Source organism: Seriola aureovittata, chromosome 10 (genome assembly GCF_021018895.1).
Source record: "Seriola aureovittata isolate HTS-2021-v1 ecotype China chromosome 10, ASM2101889v1, whole genome shotgun sequence".
NCBI lineage: Eukaryota > Metazoa > Chordata > Actinopteri > Carangiformes > Carangidae > Seriola > Seriola aureovittata.
The window spans coordinates 2,971,773-2,994,139 of record NC_079373.1 but is presented as its reverse complement, the minus strand read 5'-3'; the positions used below and the strand labels follow the sequence as shown (position 1 = coordinate 2,994,139).

Sequence of the window (22,367 nt, the reverse complement as noted above, 5' to 3'; positions counted from 1 at the left end):
TGCTCTACTGTACTGTTTTTTTCATGCATGTAGCAGTAGTCTGTATGAAAGAAGATGATTAATCGAAAAGCCGACGATCAGCAGATAAACCAGACCTGTTCGAAGAGAACGGATGTTGGCAGTAAGATGTGGGGCCGTGACTCAGAGATCTGGGTCCAGGCGTGTTATGGGGACCAGGCCGAACTTTTTTGTAAAAGATCACTGTTACTACTATGCTCATCAGTTTTTTCAGTATTAAATTTGCATGTTATCTTTCCAGCATTTCGTTGCAAACCTGTGACAGAAGGACGTCTCCTTCATGTAGATCCACACGATCACCAGGACAAAAGATGCTTGATTTGACTGCAGCGCTTAGCTTGAACTTGTACATACGACATGCTAAACTGTCAGAGAAGGAATGATTTTAGCTTAGTTATATAATGATAGGAACCTATCCTTTAAGAAAATGCTATAAATTCCATCAATTTTGCACCAGGACAATGACAAACTCACCCATAAACATTCAACTCTGTGTTCTCTGTCTTTATGTTTAGAAGAAAACAGGCAAAAACCTCAGGTTCAAAGTAGATCAACACTAACTGCAGAACCATGACTCCAGGAGAGGAGATTCTAATGCGAAACTGTGAGTCAGACAGAGAAAGGAAATGTGAGTGCACGCGTTTGTGCACCTTAATGAGCGTGTGTGTGTGTGTGTGTGTGTGAGAGAGAGTGAGAGAGTGAGAGCGAGAGAGAGAGAGAGAGCACGTACTTCATGAGCACAGCCCTCCCTTATTCACACTCCCACCTCCATCTCTTCCCTCTCTCCTCGGCTGTAGCCTGTCAAAAATTGAAAGTGGAGACCTTCCAGAAACTATCCCTGATAATCACACATAAATTAATTAGAAAATGTTTCTTGACATTCTCTACACACAGACGGGGAGAGAGGGAAAAAAGACTGAGGCAAAGCCACAAAATTAATTGTACGGTATGTGACTCCAATAATTAATTCAATCATTAATTCATGTCTGCTTTAACAACTCCTTCTGGCTCCCCGTGAAAAAAAAAAAAAAAAAAGACATTTCAATCAGGCCGGTATCGGCAGCGCGGGCTGGGGTAGGAGACGTGGAAAAGTTTAAGAGTGATAGACTTGCTCGACACACTCAGGGTCATTTAGAGGTTCACCAATTAAACAGACAAGAGCAAGAAGAGAGCAGCGAGTGAAGTGAAAACACAAAAGGAACATGAGAAGGGCTGTACAACACAGAAATCCTTTTTATTACTCTGTACTTAGTGTCCATATCTAGAAAGAATACACAAATATGTCCGTTTAATGGCAACAACTGAAGGCAAGATTTTATAATTCAGCTTCTGACCTACAACCGAGCAGCAACCCCTGGGACTGAAAAATGAAGCCAGTACAGTAGTGCTAAAAACTGCAGTTCTTCTAATGCTAGAGTCTGGCTCCAACAGTGAGTCAATCCCCTACAGACTCCCATGTTCAAATGTCCAACTTTACAGCAGAAATAAACATGTTTACAGCCTGGTACAAAAACTATTTTTGGTCTCTAAGGCTAATTTCCTCCTTCATGACAACTTTTTATATTTTATTAAGGCTTAAAGTTATGTAGAATTGAGGGAGGGAGCGTATACTTGCCACAAACTGGCATGCACACACACTCCTTTTTGTCCATTTTTGGATTAGCTGGGAGTTAGGGGCGGCGTCAAGCACTGCCAAGAAGGCGACAGTAGAGCAGATCACTTTAAGCTTTAGAAACCGATGGGTGACGTCAGGGACTCTATGTCCATCTTTATTTAAAATCTATGCCTACAACACATATTCAGGTTTACACTCCCTGCTGCTGAACCTAATGAAGCAAACCAAAGGGGGCTGTTCTATTCTGCATCACCTAAAAGAAATCTAATTTATCTATAGAGCTGCAAAGCAAGTTTTGCTATTTTACCTTTTTTCTGCAAATTTGCTGTAACCTAATACTTTCTACAATAATTTATACGTATTGTCAGTTCGCAAAGCTGAAAGGGTTCAGGAGTCTAAGCTCATAGAGAGACAACGCGGAAATAAATCCATGTAGTGTTTTCAATGCAAGCTGTTAACAGCTGATTTTATAGCCAAAATAACATTTGGCTAAAACAGTTTGAGTTTTTTTCTCCTTTTGCTGCTGAAGACACAAAAACTCCCTCAAGACTTGGGTAAACAAGTGATTGTTGTCTAATAAAGGAAGGAAACTGGTGAGAGAGAGATACTGTGGAGGACACAGAGAGAAAGAGACAGAACATGATAAGAATGAGATATTATGAGGATGGGGAAAATAAGCAGAAAGCACAAGATGTGTGTTTTATTCTCACATGGTGCGAGGATCCAGAGCCGGACAGAAGAGCGAGACAGATCCTCTATAACATGAGGTTTTACTTCATTGCTACAACGGATCAATTTAGCCTGACGAACAAAAGTGTGTAACTATCGTGATGCTTGTGGTCAATAATGCAGCAGGAGATGTGTGATACGACAGGAATGAATAAAGAAATGAAAGCGGGGTGCTGCTGGGAAACACTATCGACAAGTACTGGAACACTAAACATCAACTCACTTTGTTATTTCAGGCTCGGTATGATTCTCCTATAATATTACTATAGGAGCTGAGAACATATCTGATTCTGCTTTAAAGTGAGCACGTGTTAAAAAATAAACCTGTGTATCTATATCATAGTTTTCATTTATCATATAATATAGTAACACGTTTTGTTGTGAGTTTATTATATTTCTAACTTAGATCAGCCAGAGTATCAGCATAAAATGATATGAGCATCCGCATGAGGATTGCTACACCCAGCGTGGTGTGGGCCAGCGCTAACAGGAGAACACACTGTTATCAGCCATTAGCACCAGTTTACAACCATGAAACGCAGTATTTCTGAGTCTTTCTCTGGATGAACGCTTCTCACTGCCGTCTGGGAGTTCAAACTGTATTCCAGACCCAACACCAGGAGTCCCTTTAGCAGCTGCATCTTTACAATGAAATATAGCAGCGGTGTGGCTAAATGGTTAGAGTGTGGATTTATGCAGTGGAGCACCCTGGCAAATGTGCACTTGTGTATTTGAGAGTGCGAGGTATGCAGGATGTGGTGCGGTGGCTGCAGGAGACGCCAGGAATCTGATAGGCCGGTAATCAGTGTGCCAATGTCCTGTCCCACCACCAGCGGCAGGCCTGCCATGGGCTCACACACACTGGGCGTATGGGAGCTGCTCGGCTGATAGCAGCCGGACAGCACGGAGAAATGTTCCTTTAGATTAGGGCCTCGCACCTATCAATCATCGGGGATGGAGGAGGGGAGTGACACATCACAGACAGGCTGGAGAGAGGAGATGGGAGAGGAGATGTGTGACAGAGTGTGTGCGTCAGTCAGAATATGTGGCGTAGATCGAGAGCGGGTGATGGAGGCAGAGGCCGATGCTGCCTCCGAATAATTCTTATGAGCTCCGGCTACAACTATGTACAGACAAGTTTTCACTGCACACATCACGTCTTTTTGTTCATGAAGTAGTATTTATTTTTCATTTGGGCAGAAGCTTTGCGGGTCATACCACACAGAGCAGCGAGTAGGGCTGAACAATATGCACAATAAAGTCATTTTGCAACTATTTTGGCAGATAATGAGTCACGATTTCAGTTGGAATTATCATTTTTGTGTTTCATTTTCACTGAAATCAAATATAATAGACCTGAAACTATTGATTATTAAACAACTAATCTATAAATGATCAATCGACTAATATGCAATATTTGAAGAAATCACCTCAACATTTTTCACAATTTATTGACACTTTATAGGCTAAAGGATTAATCAATCCATTTTTATAAAATTAACAGAAAATAATCCTCAATTGCAGCGCTAATCTGCAACATCAGTTACTATGGTAGTTTAGCCCCGGGGTGATTTAGCTAGCTAAAAACAAAACATATAAACTACTACTGCGTGTTCACGGGACAAAAGTTAAACTTCCACTGAGTTCAGTTCAAAATTCATACTGTATTCTGAGGCGTCTCAACCTCGCTGACAAGACAAGGCCTCTGGTCAAATGACAACCAATCACCATCCTCTAACGTTTTGATTGACAGGTGGAATTGACAGGGTGCTTGCAGGGAAACGCTCCTTCTGAGACACGGGAGTCTGCTGGCTGGAGATACGGAGGGAGGTCACAGAGAGGGAGAGTACAGTATGTCTAAGTGTGTGAGAGATGGATGGATGTGGGTCAGCCCTGCTCTAAAGAAGCTCACAGTTGATGTGTAACAGTACTCTGTATTTGTTAAAGCATTTCTTATTAGCTACTGGACATTCAGTTTCATTTTCAAATGTAATTTCTGAACACAACCCTCTTGTCATCAACCGTATTCTCCCGCATCCTATCATCACCTGACACTAGATCACAGCCTTTCCACTCGTCTCATCTCATCCTCCCACTGTCAAAACCTGTTGGAGCCTGGCTCTTCATTTTCTAGTTGTGGCCATCATTTCCCAGATTTCACTGCAAAGATCTGGAACAACAGAGGCATCACTAAAAGGAAGTCAGACGACCAGACAGCTGGAAAACAAAGTTTTGAGCTAATATTCTAGCATGCTTCAAACAAAGTGTTTGTCTCATGTAAGATCATCTGAAGACCCCTCCCCCTCACAACTTTCAGACATATTAATACCACAGGCTGCACCCAGCAATTCATTACATATTCTAAAAGCACCAATCCAAAAAGAAAGTACACCATAAGCAGTGATTATGCATCTTGTATATTCACCATTCCTAAGCCCAGGATCTTTCCTTCAGCATCCTAACACACACAGTGATGATGCTAACATGTTGATGTTCAGCAGGTATAATGAATAAAAAGTTCACCATCTTAGTTTAACGTGTAACATTTTAACTACATAATTCTACACTCATGAATGTCCCCCAGGTCAGGGGTCTGCAACCTTTACTATTTTTAGCCCCTGTCCCACAAATAAAAATCATCTGAAGCTGCAAAAACCTATTCGACCCTTAAAATGAAGATAACACAGGGTTAAAGTTTTAAATATAGTTATAATATAAATAAAAGAACTATAGTTTATTGCATTTATGAAATTATAACACTACAAAAAAGCTGTTGACATTTTATTGCTGCTTTTACCTGTTATAACAAAGGAAAACACCAAACTCTTATGAATAGGAGAAAAAAAACACTGGCATGTGTACACCTACTTTTAAATAAAACAGAGCTGTGCAGGTCTATTTGAGTCCTTCTCTTATCTGTGAAGGATTAAAAACATAAAAAGTAACCCACTTCTAAATAAATAAAACAAATAGCTGCAGCCTAATAGCTTTAAGAAGAGTAAACATAAGAACAGGCCAGTTTTTTCCTCTGAGATTTTTCTTTTTTTGGCTTTATCCACGGTTAGCTTAGTGGGGGTCCGAAACTCAAGATTAGCCACCTGTCGACGGTAGGAAGAGGCGCTAGGCTGTAAACGTTGCTATGGAGACGTTGTAAGATGTGATGTATATTTTAGTCAACGAAATATTATCAGTATCACCTCGATCTCCAAAATATGAGGTGTTCTCTTTAAAAGAAAACATTTAAATAAAATAAAAAATAGCTGTTATTTATTTTCATATTATTTTATTTTTTTCAAAGCTACAAGGAGCCACTGCAGAAGCGCTCCAGAGCCGCGGATTGCTGATTCCCGCCCTAAGGGATAAATACAGTATCTATCTATCTATCTATCTATCTATCTATCTATCTATCTATCTAATCTTCAGACACTTGTTTTTTTTAGAGCATTTGGCAATAAACCAAAAAATTGCAAAATTACAAGAGTAATTAATTTAGTTTATCATCTTGGCTGTAGTTACAAAATATCACCACACTCCAGCCGATAATTGTCAAAATATTTCAATTAAAAAAAAACAAAAAAAAAAAAACATCCAGCTCATGGTGGGCTGTGATAAAGTCAGATGATCACCGGATCAATACGATTCATCATCTGGGAACCATGAATGCTAAATCTTATGCTTATGTCTCCAGTAGATGCAGAGATATTTCCCAGGATTAGTGCGGACTTGCTGGGGACCATGTTTTCACAAAATGTAATGATAATCCATCTGACTGACTGACTGAAAAAACAGTGGATAAAAACTTTATTCAGGTGGCATCACATTTCACCCTAAACCCAACAAACCCATCTTATAATAAACCGCAATTATTCTTTTAGGGAAGCAGTAATAATTACTAAAAATGTCCTACGTCAAACTCAAACCTCTGATGCTTTGAGCACCTTCACACTGAGCCAACAAGATTCCCCAACTGTCATTTCATCATATTATATCTCCCTCATCTTTCTATCTCTTAACCTCACTCACTTCCCATTCCGTCACCTCTAATTTCACTATCTGAATTGCACCTCTTAAAATCTCTCAACCCCTCATTTCTCGCTCTCATTGATCCTTAAACATTCACCCCTCTCTCACCCTTCATTAGTTATCTCTGCACTCTAAACTCAATATTGTGCTTCTTTATTCCAAACCACTTCTCTTAGTCTTCCTCTCTCTCTTTCGGCGCCTTCTCTCCTGTTTCTTTAGTCTTTCTCTTCACCCACCCCCTCCTCCGTCTGTCACCCTTCATCCCTCTGTTGAAAGTTCACCCCCTTTAACCTCGAGATGACATCTTGTCTCAACGCTGGGAGTTAACTGTTGATGCTCCATGTTTACCAGATAATAGATAATAAACATAGAGACACAACAACCACAGATAACTGAGCTTTTCATCAAAAAGGCAGAACCTGCTCAGTTTGTTGAATGAATCAGCTAATTCGTTTGGTTTTGAAATAATGGCGATTCAGTGTAAAAGTTTGTTTAAACTAAGCAAAATTCACCATGGACACTGTTTAAACCCACTGAATAAACTGGTTGCAAAACAATCATTAAAAAAATGAAATAAAATTGATAAAAAAGCATTGTCCTGTATTTCTGGAAAGTAGAAATATTAGCTTTTGGAGGTTCCTGGATTTGTGTGAACAGCTCCACAAAGAGATGAGCACACCAGCAGCAGTGCAGAAAACTGGAAGCTTTTACACAAACATCTTATCCTTGAGCTGCTACGTCCAGCCACCCATGACTAGATGGATCAAAGTGAGAAACAAAGGTTCTTATCACATGTGGACAAAGTGATGAAGGTGCACCTTATCCTCCTCACAATGATTTCAAAGGGGGAGAAGTTGTCATGCACAGTATTGCAAATGTGACACTGCCAACATTTCCCACCCCTCCACTCAAATAAATGAGACTCAGCAGTTCTAATATGCATATAGTGCACCTTCATGCTCTATTATAATTAACTGCTATTATGATAACCCAGCACCCCCCCCACTCACACATACACACACACACACACACACCCTGGTAAATAATAATAACCATTATTACCACTGCCACTAAAATGCTTTATTGGAGGTATTTTAAATAACTCTGCTGGGGGGGATAAGGAGCCAGGAGTGCTGTGCAAGCAGGAAAACATTTGCCTTGCTCGGCTGGCTTCCCGGGGCCCCTGGAGTACACAAGTTGTCAGAGGGTGCGATTGGACAGCTTGGAGAGGACCTTCTTTGCCATTGATGTCACACACTAGAAGGCTGGACAGAGAAAGGACCAGGGCTTTTCTTTGGTTGGGTAGAACTCACCAGTGCTCCAGTAATGCAAACACACTTGTTACAGTGTTTAAACTGCTCCCGGGTGAACATAATAATATTTAAATCATTTGTCAAGCGAAATTATTCTTCAGCTCCAGTTTCTCAGTTGTGGGGATTTACTGCTTTTCTGTCTAAAGTGATAAGAGCTGATTAAAGAACAACGATTTAAAGACGTCAGCTGGGAAACCATGATGGTCATTTTTCACCATTTTCTGACATTCTATATACAAAACAATTAATCAAGAAAATAACCAGGTTGCGCAAAAACAAAAAACAAAAAAAATGGAATCAATTGTAAAATCCTCGGTTAAATGGAAATAAATTCAGGGGGACAACACCTAACAAAACAAAAATTAAAAAAAATTATATTTATAGTCTCATAAAGCTTATGTTTATGGAAAAAGCTTTTAGTATTTAATCACAAATGCAAAAAGATTCATAGCCTAGTGTTATGAGCAGGGCTGCAACTAATGATTATTTTCAGTGCCTATTAATGCACCAATTACTTTCTTGATTAATCAATTGATTGTTTGGTCTATATAATGTCAAAACAAATGCTTGTTACTATTTCATAAATTCCTAAAATTTTGAATAATTTATTTAATTGAACCAACACTCAAAAATGATAATTATCATATAAAACTAACAAAAAAAAAGCCAATCCTCATAACTGAGAAGCTGAAACTGGGGAGAGTTGGGTATTTTTCCTTGAAAGACGACTTGAATGATCAACTGATTATCAAAATTTTTTTTCTGTCTGACTTTCAAATCACTTTTACACTGAACTCAGCATAATGGTGGATGTATGACTGTTTTTCTTACAGGGGGAGGACACCCTAGGGTGCATCATGCATCGACCTCGGGGGCTTGAAAAATGAAGTTTAAATTTTATCAAGCCTTGAAGTTATGTATAATTGAAGGCGTGGCCTCTTTGAGTGACAGGGTGAGCATGTACTTGCCACAAACTGTCCTGTACCAAAGTCTCAGCCCCACACATGCCCACTCCTCTTTGTCCATTTTTGGATTAACCAGGAGTTAGGGGCGGAGTCAGGCACTGCCAAGATGGCGACAGTAGAGCAGCTCACTCTGAGCTTCAAAATCGCTCCTCAGAAACCTGTGGTTGACGTCAGGGAGGCTACGTCCATCTTTACATACAGTCAATGGGGTGCATGCATCTTCCTGTCATGATGTTTTCAAGATGATGAAAACATCAGGTCATCAGATCTGAAACACTGAACCTTTTTACGAGGTCCTACGGATCTGAAGCTCTTCCTGTTCATTCATATTTATAAACTGGCCACAATTATGTTTCAGTTGTTTTATCCATCGCCATGGATATAAAACACTTCCACCATTTCCTGATAGATTCTCTCTGGCCACTGACAATGGGGATATACACAGTACTGGAAGGAGAGAATGTGTGGGGACCGCCAGCCAGCCAGCGAATGACAAGGGATTACTGTGACACCCATTTGCATATCAAGAATTTTAAGCAGCGAGGGAGAAAATATCAAACCCTCCAGCCTGCAAGGTCATTCAAAAGATACTTTTTTCCCTTCTCTTCATAATTTATTTTGCATATCATGCAGTATGGACACACTGTAGATTAAAAAGGCGGCTTTAGCATATCATTCCATCCCTGATAGGGACCGACTCCCACCTAGACTTCTCCTCAACACCGTGTCACCGCCACCACCACACCTTCATCAAACTGACTGAGGACACACAAACAGACGTCATCTGGATTGTTTTAAGACGAAATACACAGTGGAGAAAAGACACGGAAAATTGCTGAAGCCTAAGCCATTCTAGGCTTATTGTCCTTTTAATTTTAATGTTTTTTTTTTTTTTTTTTTTTTTTTTTGCATATCAATGGAAGCCACACAGTCAAAGCTTTGATAACCGTTGTTGGCAGAAAATGGCAAAATAAAAAAATAAAAGACAGAGAGAAACAAAAAGAATCGCTTTGACTATCATCAATGACTAAGGAATTTATTCAGATTGACATATAAACAACTCATTACATACTGAGGAGACAGTGTCAAATAGTTGATTGAAAAATTTTGTGTCCAGTAATGAATTTTATTATCTTGAAGCAGAAGGAAAAAACAGGCAGAGAGCATGAATTGAAATGTTCTGTTGTTATTTTCTCTGTTTTATGTTAATATCAGTCTGTCTGAACAGTAATGACTGCGACAAGGAATTATGTGAATAAGTTATTTGAATAAACTAAAAGATTATTATCATAAGGTTAGAAGACAAACTGTGCACAGAAAAGGAAATTAAATTGTTCATAGTTTGGAATTATTTTATTTCAAAAGGAGAAATAAAATCGTCTGAATTTAAAATATAGTTAGTAGATTAATATTCAATGAATTTAGACTTTCTATTATACAAGACTGCAAATATGTGCCTACATGTAATATGGTTTACTGGACGAGTAAATGTAATGTAAATGTAAATTTTAACCAAGTTAACCATAGGACTGAGTGGCTGAAAAGACGGACATAGACTGATGGATAGAAATAAAGACCAATAGAGGTAAAAAACTGAAAGAGGTATAAAGACATAGATGAAGAGGAAGAGGAAGGAAAGAGAAAAGGGTGAGGAAAGAGAGAGGAGGACAAAAAGGGGGAGGAATAAAGACTGCAACACATGTTTAGAGCTGTTCATTTGTTAACTGAACAAACTTGAAGAAACTTGGAAAAACACACTCAGTAACTTTTGATACAAAAAAAGGAAACAAAATTCTGCAGCTATTACAAATCTGTTTGATGATCTTTGTTTTAAACTGAGTGTTAATTGACTAAACCCAAGGAAATAGCAAATCTATGAATAGAATACAGAGGTTGAGTGGTCGATCAACTTCACAGCATGGTAGAAAAGAAAAGAGAATATTCTTGTCTTTTCTGAGTTTATTCATTATATAAATATAATGAAAAACATTAATATCCCTTTTCTTCTTGAGCTGCCCAAGAACAGTTTCCTTCTCCTAGAACTGACAAGGTCAATTGATGATTAGTGTCATTTACTGAGGTTCAAGTTTCTTTGTTTACAGCTGCTGAAATGTGAGGATTTGATCCTTTCTTTTGTCATACATGATCGTTAATTGATTATCTGTTTGATGGATAAAACAGGTTTATATATTTCAATCACACTGTGCTCTGAGAAGTTGTAATGAGTATATTGCAGTATCCTCTCACATTTGGAAAACAAAATCATTTCTCAAATAATCGTGAAAAGAATTTGGAATTAACTGGTAATTAAAATATTAGTTTCTACTATTAACATCCATCAAAGCTTACAAACCTGTTATTAAAGAATGCCTATCATTTCTATTATTATTATTAAAAATAATCAGTTGATCCAAATTTTTGTCAGTTTTTCTCTTTACTGTTAAACTAAAAAAAAAAGGTTTATTGTGTAATGATTATAAAAAATATATACACATAACCCACTCTTCCAAATAGTCACAAAACAACAAATAACATAGTTTCAATCCACATGGGAGCTGAAGAGGCAAAGACAAACAATATAAACTCAATATCTTGCAACACAAACAAGGTGTTATGCATAAAGGATATAGTGACACTGCTGGACTTCAGGCATGATTTGGCCTCAAAGCAACTAAACTGAAAACCCCATAAGATTAAAAGCTTGAAACTCGTGGTCCCAGGAGCACAAGTGTCTGAGAGGCAACAACAGTGAGAAACGAGAGGAATGCCAACACTCCCAGGAGATAAAACCCTGTTTATTTCCATAGCAGCCAATACACTTTTCCTCTCATCTGTTTATGGGAATTGTCTGATACATGGTGAACATTTTGTAAGAACAAGTGCACATTAGGCGGTGATTCCAGTCCCACATGACAGGCGGGACGAAAAAAGAAGAAACAATGAAAAGATGGAAGAAAAGAGGGGAGCGATGTATGCTGTTAAGGGGTGGAGGGTGGAGAGGAGGGAGAGGGGGGGGGCTGTTAGTGGGGTTGTTAGTGGTGATGGAGAGACCAGAGGAGGAGAAGGTGGATGGATGGAGGGAGGGAGGCAGGGAGGGAGGGAGGGAGGGAGGAAGGGGAGGCTTGACGATAAGAGAAAAATTCAGACCGGTCAAAGTTTCCTTTTTGCCAATCGTGCTCCTGATAAAGACAGCGCCTGCTCCGGAGCTGATAGAGGGGCTATCTCTCTCCCTTACTCCCCCCCCCCCCCCCCTCCTCCTCCATTCCCCTGCCTCACTCACCCGGCAGTTAGTTTGTGAGGAGGAGAGGAAGAAAAAAAAAAAAAAAAAAGACGATGGACCCTATCAGTGCGCATCATAGTGCTACCATCAACCAGCCACCGCACAGCAATTAATATCGCTCCAATTACTGTTAAAGGGACAAGGCTGGGACAGGACGATAATGAACACATCCTCTCTTCCCCACCAGAGGAATTAAAATACATGTGCACACACACACACACACACTCGTAAACACACGCACACTTGATACTGTATAGACACACATGCATAGACGTACATAAAACGTGCACAGCTTGAAAAGGAAATAATGCGAGATAGTGCGGTAATCTTCTTGCATTGTTTAACTCATTGAAGACAACAGACAGAGAGAAATAAATAACCAAACAAACCTCGATAAGAGAGGAAATAAATAATAAAATTATGGCGATTTACTTGTTATCTCCTCTTAGCCGCGTGTGTGTGTGTGTTTGTTACGACTTGAATAAATTTTCCCCGGCCTGTCATATTTACATTTCTTACAGGGGAACAGTAGGACACAATGGACCCTGAAAGACACTTGGAAGAGGCAACGTGTAAGAGCACCTTCAAGATGCACACAAGAACACACAGACACACAAACACAGCCATACAGAGCTGGTGAGATCCACCTGAGAGCATATTAAAGGTCCATTTAGTCTAAAGGTAGATGTCCATGTGTTTGATTATAAAGCAGGTCTAGGTTGTATATTAATACTGTGAAAGTATCAAAGCCTCAGTCCACAGAGAAATGCACACAGCCTGTATTCAGAAACTGAGCCTTAAAACCAGCCGTCAGGAATTCTGGAACTTTGTGATGTCAAAAGGAAACAGGCACTGCCCTCAGCCATGCCCCAAACCCCACGCACCTGGACCAACTGTCCAAATGTGTCAGGATTTGGATTAAGTTTACCTAAAATCTATCATAATTTTATTTGATCACTATTAAAGACTCTTATTAGTGTTTTGTGCGGCCTCTCAGCCTTTCAGCTTTTCATCTTTAGTTTTTGACTTGTTTTGTGTTGTGACTGAGTGTGGACTGCAAACTTGCTTACTCACAGAGAGATATCCACCAGTTGGATCAGAGCTCTGAAAAACTATGAGCTTCGTTGAAATCTTTGTCTATGTCGCTGCTGCCTAAGCAAAGTATATTTCATGTATACAGTGTACTCTTCCACTGCTTGGTGGAATTCTGTCGCGGACTTGTCACAGTAGGAACAGCATTCAGGTCATAGCTTTAAATAAGTTTGACTTAAGCCAAACACCGGTCCACACTGGTTTACCAAATTAACTCTAGGTGTCACACTTCACTCTGCAGATGTTCCTGAGTGGAACATGAGACTGAATGTAGCAAATACAGTTCACTTGGTGGCAGTAAAAAACCTCTAAGCCGGTTCACCAACCGCCAATACTGAACTTTGTTCTTGTTCATGTCGCTAGACTCGCGTCGTCAGTTAATTCGAAGCCAGACGCTAGTGACACCGTTTCTCCGTTTATAAACAAACATAACATTATGTTAATGACATTTTTATAGTCCTTATTACTAATACAAAACAAGTTGGATTTAGCACCATGACGCTGTTGCCACTACTTTTACATTTGCCAGAACCTGTCATAATGAAAAAATGTCAGTTCAGCAGGTTCACATAAAATCAAACCGGTTTACGCTCCTACACCAGACCACACCGGCAAAACCAAAAATCGACCCAAACCTAATACAGGTAGCAGATACTAATAAAATTGACAATGATTTCATTTGTTTATAGAGGCCATTGCAATGCAACGCCTACAACACTTTGATTTCATTTATGATTACTGCAAATAAAAAACAACAACAAATAGAGCTACTGACACAAGTCCAAACTAACTTCAACCCAACTCAATAACATGCGTCCAGTAACTGGTATTTATCAGGATAAGATTCGCCTGGTGTCAGACCAGTGTTAAGGCTTGATGAGCAGCCCTGTTAACCCATGACCACTGACCACCATCATCCACAGTTACTTGTAGTGAAGACAGAGAACATGTAGCTGCTCTTGCGATTAGTCTTACTTTAATCCCATTTTCAGTTCATACTCATCCTGCTTCTTTTTTGTCTTACTTAATAATGTACGGAAGTCAACTGGTGCCGGCAGCAAGATGAATGAACCATTCATAACATCTGAATGTGGGTAACAGCTGCCATCACTACGAGTTGTGAGTTGTAAGAGGCATATTGTCTCATGCTTGGTTGGTTTAATGGATAATGTGCATTTCTTTACTGATTGAATTGAAGCCCTTCTATGAGGTCCATTTATCCGTAACATTACTTTAGGGCAGGGTGGAGGTAAGTCCCAATATTTACTATTGCATTTGAAGCAAACAAGACTTTTTCAAATATCATTCTGCCATTAAATGCTGTGAAAGTTTTGTTTTCTTTTGGTTGACACTGAATATGACCCTTCTTCCATGATTTCATCATCAGTGCTTCCTGTGTTAAAACTCCATGCAAATCATTGACTAAAAAGCTCTGTATAATTATTGTGTATGTAACTAAAGAAAAGAGTTGGATTCATTACAGACCAAGAATGACAGTTTACTGTCCCTGTTCAGTTTTTATATATTTGTATGGGTACATTCCAACAATCAAATGAATCACAGTCCATATGATGTGAGCAGACATACCTGGACCCCTCCACTGTAACACCTCCTCCTCTTCCTCCCCATCATCTTCCTCCTCCCCACCGCTGTGTGTTGGACCTCGCTCTTCCCCGTCCTCGTCTTCGTTATTGGTGCCTCCTCGAGAGTCCTGCGTCTTGGGCTCTGGATACACAACACAAACACATTTAAACATACTATTGACTTCTGGCAGCTTCAGTTCAAAACTTATTACAGTATTAGCTTTCAAAACCACTGAAAACTTGTGTGTCTAAATGCGTGTAAATGGGACTGTGTGTGTGTGTGTGTGTGTGTGTGTGTGTGCGTGTGTGTGTGTGTGTGGGTGTGTGGGTGTGTGTGTGTGTGGGCAGTGGCTGTTCCTGTCTGTTGATCAAAGGCAGTGGTGAAATGACTCCCCGAGCTGTGTAACACAACACCTCGCCGCACGAGATGGACCCTTAGATTCTCGTTGCAACTGTGGAGAATCAAAGAGTGATCAGAAACTTCCCTTCTTCCCTCTCCACACCTTCACTTTTGTCTCTTTCTGTTTGTCTGCATCTGTGCCCAGCATCCTTCTCTTTCGTTCTCCTTACTGAACGTAGGTGGGTCTCATTGTGCCCCCCCCCTCATCTTTCTCTCTTCTATCTTTCCATCTCCTCCCCCCTCCTCCCCTCAGCCTGTCACCTTCAGCAGGGACTGAGGCTGCCTGTGTTCCTCTAATCAGCATTGATATCCCTGCCATTGATCAAGCTGATTACACAGCCTCCTGCACGCTGATCAAAGAGATCCATGTGTGGTTATGCACGTGGCTGGACCTGTGCGTGTGTGCTTCAGTCTGAATGGCTGGATGTGTGTGTGTGTGTGTGTGTGTGTGTGTGTGTGTGTGTGTGTGTGTGTGTGTGTGTGTGTGTGGGTTTTTATACAGCATGCACAGGATATGTGAACCCTGACCTTTGCCTCTGCAGCTGTTATCAGCCAGTTCATCATACTGCTGGGTCCCTCCCTATTAGTGTGACTCTTGATTAGTTAGATCAGATTAATAGTTACATCACAGCACCTCCGGGTATCTGAGCTGAGGATCTCTCCTTGTTCTCTGGTCTTGCATCATCATCAGAAGGGTCAGGGTGACTCAAATGCTGACTGCGTGGAACCAGATCACAAACATGTCACCATTAACCTCACTGATAATTTACAGCAAAATAAAATGACCCGGTTTTTTCAGTTGAAAAATAGACAAGGGAACTATCTTAAAAAATCAGAAGGTGCTTTCTTAGCAGTATCAAAGTGTACTGAAGAGACTGTCCTGTCTGTGCAAGCAGCTTATTACGACCAAGCACCAACATCCGAGGCTGAAAACTGAGGCCAAAACTGAAGTACCAAAAACTGCAGTTCCTCTAATGACCACTAGAGTCTGGCTCCAGCAGTGAATCAATCCCCAGACTCCCATGTTAAAATGTCCAACTTTACAGCAGAAATAAACATGTTTACAGCCTGGTACAAAAACAGTTTTGGTCTCTAGAGCTAATTTCTTCCTTTATGACACCTATAACTATAACTCACCTGTTTACATTTTATTAAGACTTAAAGTTATGTAGAATTGAGGGTGTGGCCTCTTTGAGAGACAGGTGGCTGAGTGTATTTTTGCCACAAACCAGCATGCACCAAAGTCTCCACACACACCCCTCCTCTTTGTCCATTTTTGGAATAGCTGGAAGTGAGGGGCGGAGTCAGGCACTGCCAAGATGGTGACAGTGGAGCAGCTCACTCCGAGTTTCAAAACTGCTCTTCAGAAACCTGTGGGTGACGTTACAGAGTCTAAGATTAAGATCCATAGTTATGTTTTATTGTTAGGTGACCTCTAGTGGCTGTGGTAAATGTGACGTGAGCAAAGGAGGAAGTCAGGTGATGAAGTATGAAGAGCGACAAAGTCGGCGTCAGGAGGAAGTTGGGCTGGATTGATGGGTAAAGAAAACACAGGACTGTCACACAACAGACCGCTGTCTACTGTCTGAAACCAGTTTTTCCTTTTATCCATGACTGTTCCACAACCTGAGCCTCGCATCATAACCACGACAACGAAGGTCCTCTAGCCTTAAGGAAGTACTTATTTTAACGCATACTACGATCTAAGCCTAACCAAGCAGTCATCGTGTCTAAACCTAACCAAACGCTGATCATTCCACAACTTTAACCGCATTTTTATCATTGTTACCACGACAACAAAAGTCTTTTAAACCTGCTGCTTGTACGCTCCAGAGGGTTGAATTATTGCTACCATAACAAAAAAGGCCCCAGTATGCCTGTTGTTGATAGATTCCAATGGGTCGTATCCAAGTGTAGAGACGAACCACCTACATAGATGATCGTTTAGGTTGGAGGACTTGCTACTGCTTTCAAATAATGTATAAATGTATTTCCCTATGTAATTTAACATACAATATAAAAATGATATGAAGCTCCTGACTGGACAGTTTTATCAAATAAAACATCACACACTACCAGAATGTTGTGATGTGTAAAGACAACACATCACACGTCATTAATAATGTAACTAAAAACATATCTATAACAATCTAGAGTTGAAGAGAAATCCAGGTTTCATTTGTTGTAACTCTCAGTATTTAAAAAGCAGTTCATCCCCTTCCTCTCCTCGTTCCCTCCGTCCTTTGTCTGATTCCCAGGCCTCCTAACTTTTGCCCTTCTCCTCGCTTCCTCCACACTTGCTCCATCTTCTCTCATCCCGTTGTGTGCTCTCTCTCTCTCTCTCTCTCCTTCCCCAAATCCCACCCCATCTTCAGCTCCTACCCGATAACACCTCAGCTGTCTGCACAAAGACTGTGTTTACCCTTGCATTCCCACTCCGATAAAAAGCAATAGCTCCCGATCAATAGTAGCCATAAACGCCCCATCACCACGTGACGCCGTCACACTCCGTCGTTATTAATGTAACAGTTGAGAGATTGGATCTGCATTGTCAAATAAATCAACACACACGCATACACACAAACACACTATCCATCTTCACGTCACATCCACCTTTCAACCTCATCCACACACAAACACTCATACATGGCAACATACTGTACACACTCTAAAGCAAGCAGACCCACACACACACACACACAGACAGACAGACAGGCACCCCCCCACCCCCCCACCCGCCTAAACAGTGCCATTATTTTCAGCTATAAATCACATTGAATGGCACATTGATTTTATCCTGCAGGGGCTGAAGCGAGGGAGGGGAGCTGGAGACACAGTTATTGCGTTTAATATTATCAATATTATCTCCCATATCATCTCAGACAGGGAGGCAGGTATCAGGAGGAGTCGACAGACACTTTTCTGCCAGCCAACACCCCCACCACCCCCCCCCACCACCACCACCACCACCACCACCACCACCACCACCCCCATAGCAAGACAGTCTCCATCAATCTGATAAGCTGAACTTCCCCTGTCACACCTGCAGGGCAAAGTCACCTAACAATCCCGCCTCCTAACTTCTATAACCCACTATACATTTCTGCCTCTTCTTTCTCTCTTCTTAAAGCTGCTTTACGTATCTTTTCACTACACATCTGCTCCCGCACGTTCGAGGATCAACATACTGTGCGTGCTCACAGTCTTCACATTGATCAGTTTGGTGGCACGGATGAAGCTGAAAGGGAAGTGGACAAAACCAAAAAAGTGTTGAGCATCCAGTCTTCCAGCTTCCTGCAGAGAAGCTGCCTCACACTGACTAACCTCAATCAATCAATGCAGTCACACATATACAGTAAGTCAGGAGGGAAATACTGTAAATAAGAGCATAAAACACACTTTGAGTCACAGCTTATTGATGATTATTGATAAAAAAAAATGAGCAGAGCTGCTACTGGAACTGAAACAGACCAGTATGCTTAGAATGAATGTTACAACATCAAGAACAATCAGTTTCCAGAACTGATATACATCATGATGTGGAAAATGTATGTAAATATGTAAAAAAAATCAAAAAACTTCTGTTAAGATGGTGAGCGCCCCTCACATTCTAAAATCCATCAGCTTGTGCAAGAACAGAAAACAGTGTCCAACCCACAGTCCTGACACAAACATGTTCAATTTAAAATGACATAACACAGATAAAAGCAGCGCATCCTCACACTGGAGGACTGAAATATCTGTTCTTTTATTATTTAAAACAATTACTCATTTAATTACTTCACAGTCAAATCAACACCAAAACTGTGTTTAACTGTCCATCATAACGAAAATCAGAAGAGATTAAGACATCTGTCATTTGTCTGTTTATGCATCACACACACTCTCTGTATCAGTGCACTGATCAGATTCTGATGAAAAAAAATGGCGGTTTACAAAAATCATTCTCATTGGTCCAAACGAGGGCACGGCAATTAGAGTTCAAAAGGAGGTGACATACTGACTAATCAGTCCAGAAGTGGATTTTATCAGGTTTCCTGTGATGTATAAGTGTGATTGAAAAAAAAGGAACTTCACTTGTTTCGGCAGGTCGCTGCAACTGTAGAGCAATTCTGAGAATAGAGAGAGAGAGAGAGCGAGCAAGAGAGGGAGAGGGAGAGAGAGAGAGAGAGAGAGAGAAAAAAACGACGCCACAACACAGAGAGACGTACTGAGCAGATGCTCAAGTCTTCCTCAATAAAGTTGTGTGTGTGCATGTGTGTGTGTCGATCCGTTGTATCAGCATTAATATACCGGCTCTGTTTTTCAGGTTGAGGAGGGGAGGGGAGGAGAGAACAGAGTGCTTGGTCCTGTGTTTTTCTCACTAAAGTTATCAGGGCAGTTATCACCAGTCTCTCCCTCTCTCTCTCTCTCTCTCCTCCAGATGGTGGATAAGAGGCCTTGCCTTTATTAGCCAGCGCTGGCCTGATAAAGACCTGGTATTGATCCTAGGTTGAAAGAGCAGGTTCGTCAAACATGGCTGATTTACAGAGAACTGATAATGGCAGCGCTGGGCAACCCGAGGAACCTCCGAGAAGAGAGAGAGAGAGGGAGAGGGAGAGGGAGAGGGAGAGAGGGGGGGGGGAGTAAATCAACAGCATAATGGGGAGGGGTGTGTGTGTTTATGTGTGTTGGGAGTTGGGGGGCAGCAAAAGGCTAAAACACACACACATATATAAGGAAACAAAGACACCAAGTCGGTTTTCACATGTGTGCAGTCGGCCCGAGTTCTCTCATCTTCTTCTTCTTATACAATCTAATACACACGTAACCCACTCCTCACCACACACACACACACAGCCCCACCCCCCCCCCACACACACACACACACCTCTAGCTAATCTCTAATCTCGTCTCGATTAGCACCTGACAGGATTTCCATGGGTTTATCAAACCAAGCCAACCAACAGACGCTTATCACTTCCAGCCCCAAAATTTCACAAGAGCAGGAATTTTTGAGATTAAAAAAACACAGCTAGTGAAATCTTGAATAAGTCAAAAGAATATGACTGAAAACTCTGCTATCACATGGTACAGGGGGGGAGGCTCGGGATAAGAGGTGCATGAGGGGCAGATTCACTGGAGCCAAGATTGAACCTTGTGAATTCTTCTTTCTTTTTATTCAGAGATAAAAGAGTGATACAAATGGAAAGCTGCAACCTCATAATGGTTCCACAGTCTCTTTTTTTTTTTTTTGGTGTTGTCTCTGGGTGACGTTAACTGTCTCCTGCCAGATAACAGGCAGATAAATCTGGTAATAACCACCAACAACTGCCAGTGAACTAGACATCTGGATTATTTTACCATAACAGTTGCAATAAGCAGGTTGAGGCATATTGTCAGAGAATGGATATCATTACAGCCAGTGTGCTGCTGTGTAATATTACAAACACAAAAAACACAGAGATGGTAGAACATCCAGATGATTATAGTTTAAAAGAATAAAAGAAAGTTATTTCAGTCACTTCACTCAAGCACTGTCGACAGTTTATAGGGGACTATTTGTTTGGTAGGAAGAAGTTCCAGTGAAAAGATCTGAAGCTTAGTGATATAGTCGTCATCCTTCGGAGGCTGCATTTGAAGACTGATTGCGTCACAGTAGCGTGACTAGACTGACCCATTACGAAGGCCCCTTCAAATGCGGCCTTCTCTTCCTTGGCAACGAAGATTCCAACGGGTGGATCCTTCGTGGCGCAACCTATCCCAAGATTCATTGCGCGCCGGCAATGGAAAAAAAAAAAGACCAAGTCCCCTAAAGGGTGTGGCCCCTGAACTGGGACACAGCTAGTGACTATATATAAATGGAAGGTTTGCAAACTATCCACTTCTGTGTCATAACACTAAACCATGCTATATCATATATATATATATATATATATATATATATATATATATATACACACACATATACATACATACATACATACATACGTACGTATATACACACACAGAGCTTATTTTTGGTGGAGCTGTTCTCGAGAACTTACTTGATGTGATGAAAAAATGAACACAGATGAACGCCATAAAAAATAATGTCACATAATCATTTGTGAATCCAGCCTTTTTTGTTGTTGTAACAATCCCATGTAGATGCAGCCAGGATTAATGCAGGCCAACCAATCAGCTCCTACTAACAGGCACATTTTCATGTGTGTGTGTGTGTATGTATGTATGTGTGTGTATATATATATATATATATGTATATGTATGTATATATATATATATACACACACACATACATACATACATACATACATACACATACACACAGTATATGTACACACATACATACTGTATATGATATATTATTCTTCTCACCTTCATTGTACAGTGGTGTGTACGGCGGGGGGCTGGAGCTGTCACCCTCTACTGAATCATCTGGGTCCGAGACTCCGCCCTCCTCCCCTGATAGGCTGAGGTTGTCGAGGGTGTTGTCCTCGACACCGTCTAGATCCCCAAGGGAACCTGCGTGAAGAAGAGGAGGAAAGCTGAAGACCTGAATCTGAATCCATATCGGTCAAATCCACTACATTCTCCCTCCTGTGGGAGAGACCTGAAACATCTGGACCGCTGATCCTGATGCTGACGGATGAAGACACTTTATTATTAGAAAAAATGAATTTATTCAAGTAAAGAATAAAAAACACATCACTTTTTTGTTTGCTAATTAGGTCAGGTGGTCTCATCACCAAATGCACATAAATGGGTATCACAAAAATAAAAGCTTCATCAAGTAGAGAACTCCAGAGATCTGTGTCTGTGGACAGAGACTAATAAGTTTCACAGAATAATATCAGACTTCAGGTCTGCAGGAGGAGAAGGATTTGAGTTTAATTGTCTTCCCTTGAGCCTCAAGTCCAAACAGACCGGAGCAGGAGAGGTGAAAAATAAAAGGAAGTTAGATTGTTAAACAAGCTACTTATGATTATGTATGTGCAGTATGTTCTGTAAGGGAGAAAAATACCCCAAACACACTCATCCTTTTTTTTTATTATTTTTTTTTTAACTGGACGCATTCAAAAAAGGGTTTCGAGAATTGGACATGCTGAACAATCTAATCCAGAAGATTAATAGCAAGAAGCCAAGGGGGACCTTAAAGCCAAATTACAGTATACCTAAAATTGTAGCTAAAAGAGTGATTAGTGCAGGGCTGATCTATATCAATTACAGTTTCATAATCCCTGCTGACCATAGTAATTATACAGTACTTTTGATCTATTTTAGCCTGTTTGAAGATTACATCCAAAAAATGGAGTCAGTTAATATGAATTTAATGCGACTTTTTTTTTAACTGCTTCATTAATGATACT

The 22,367-nt window shown here is 40.6% G+C and overlaps 1 protein-coding gene across 1 annotated transcript in view; it reads right to left on the bottom strand.

Annotated features, from left to right (window-relative positions):
* The window catches only part of zfpm1 (zinc finger protein, FOG family member 1), a 111,604-nt gene that overhangs the window by 42,663 nt on the left and 46,574 nt on the right, over positions 1 to 22,367 (bottom strand). Inside the window, exons 2-3 of the mRNA XM_056386897.1 lie at positions 21,376 to 21,522; positions 14,623 to 14,760 (exon numbers count right to left, since the gene is read on the bottom strand). Of these exons, the coding sequence (XP_056242872.1) occupies positions 14,623 to 14,760; positions 21,376 to 21,522 (285 nt within the window). The remainder of the gene's footprint in view (positions 1 to 14,622; positions 14,761 to 21,375; positions 21,523 to 22,367) is intronic.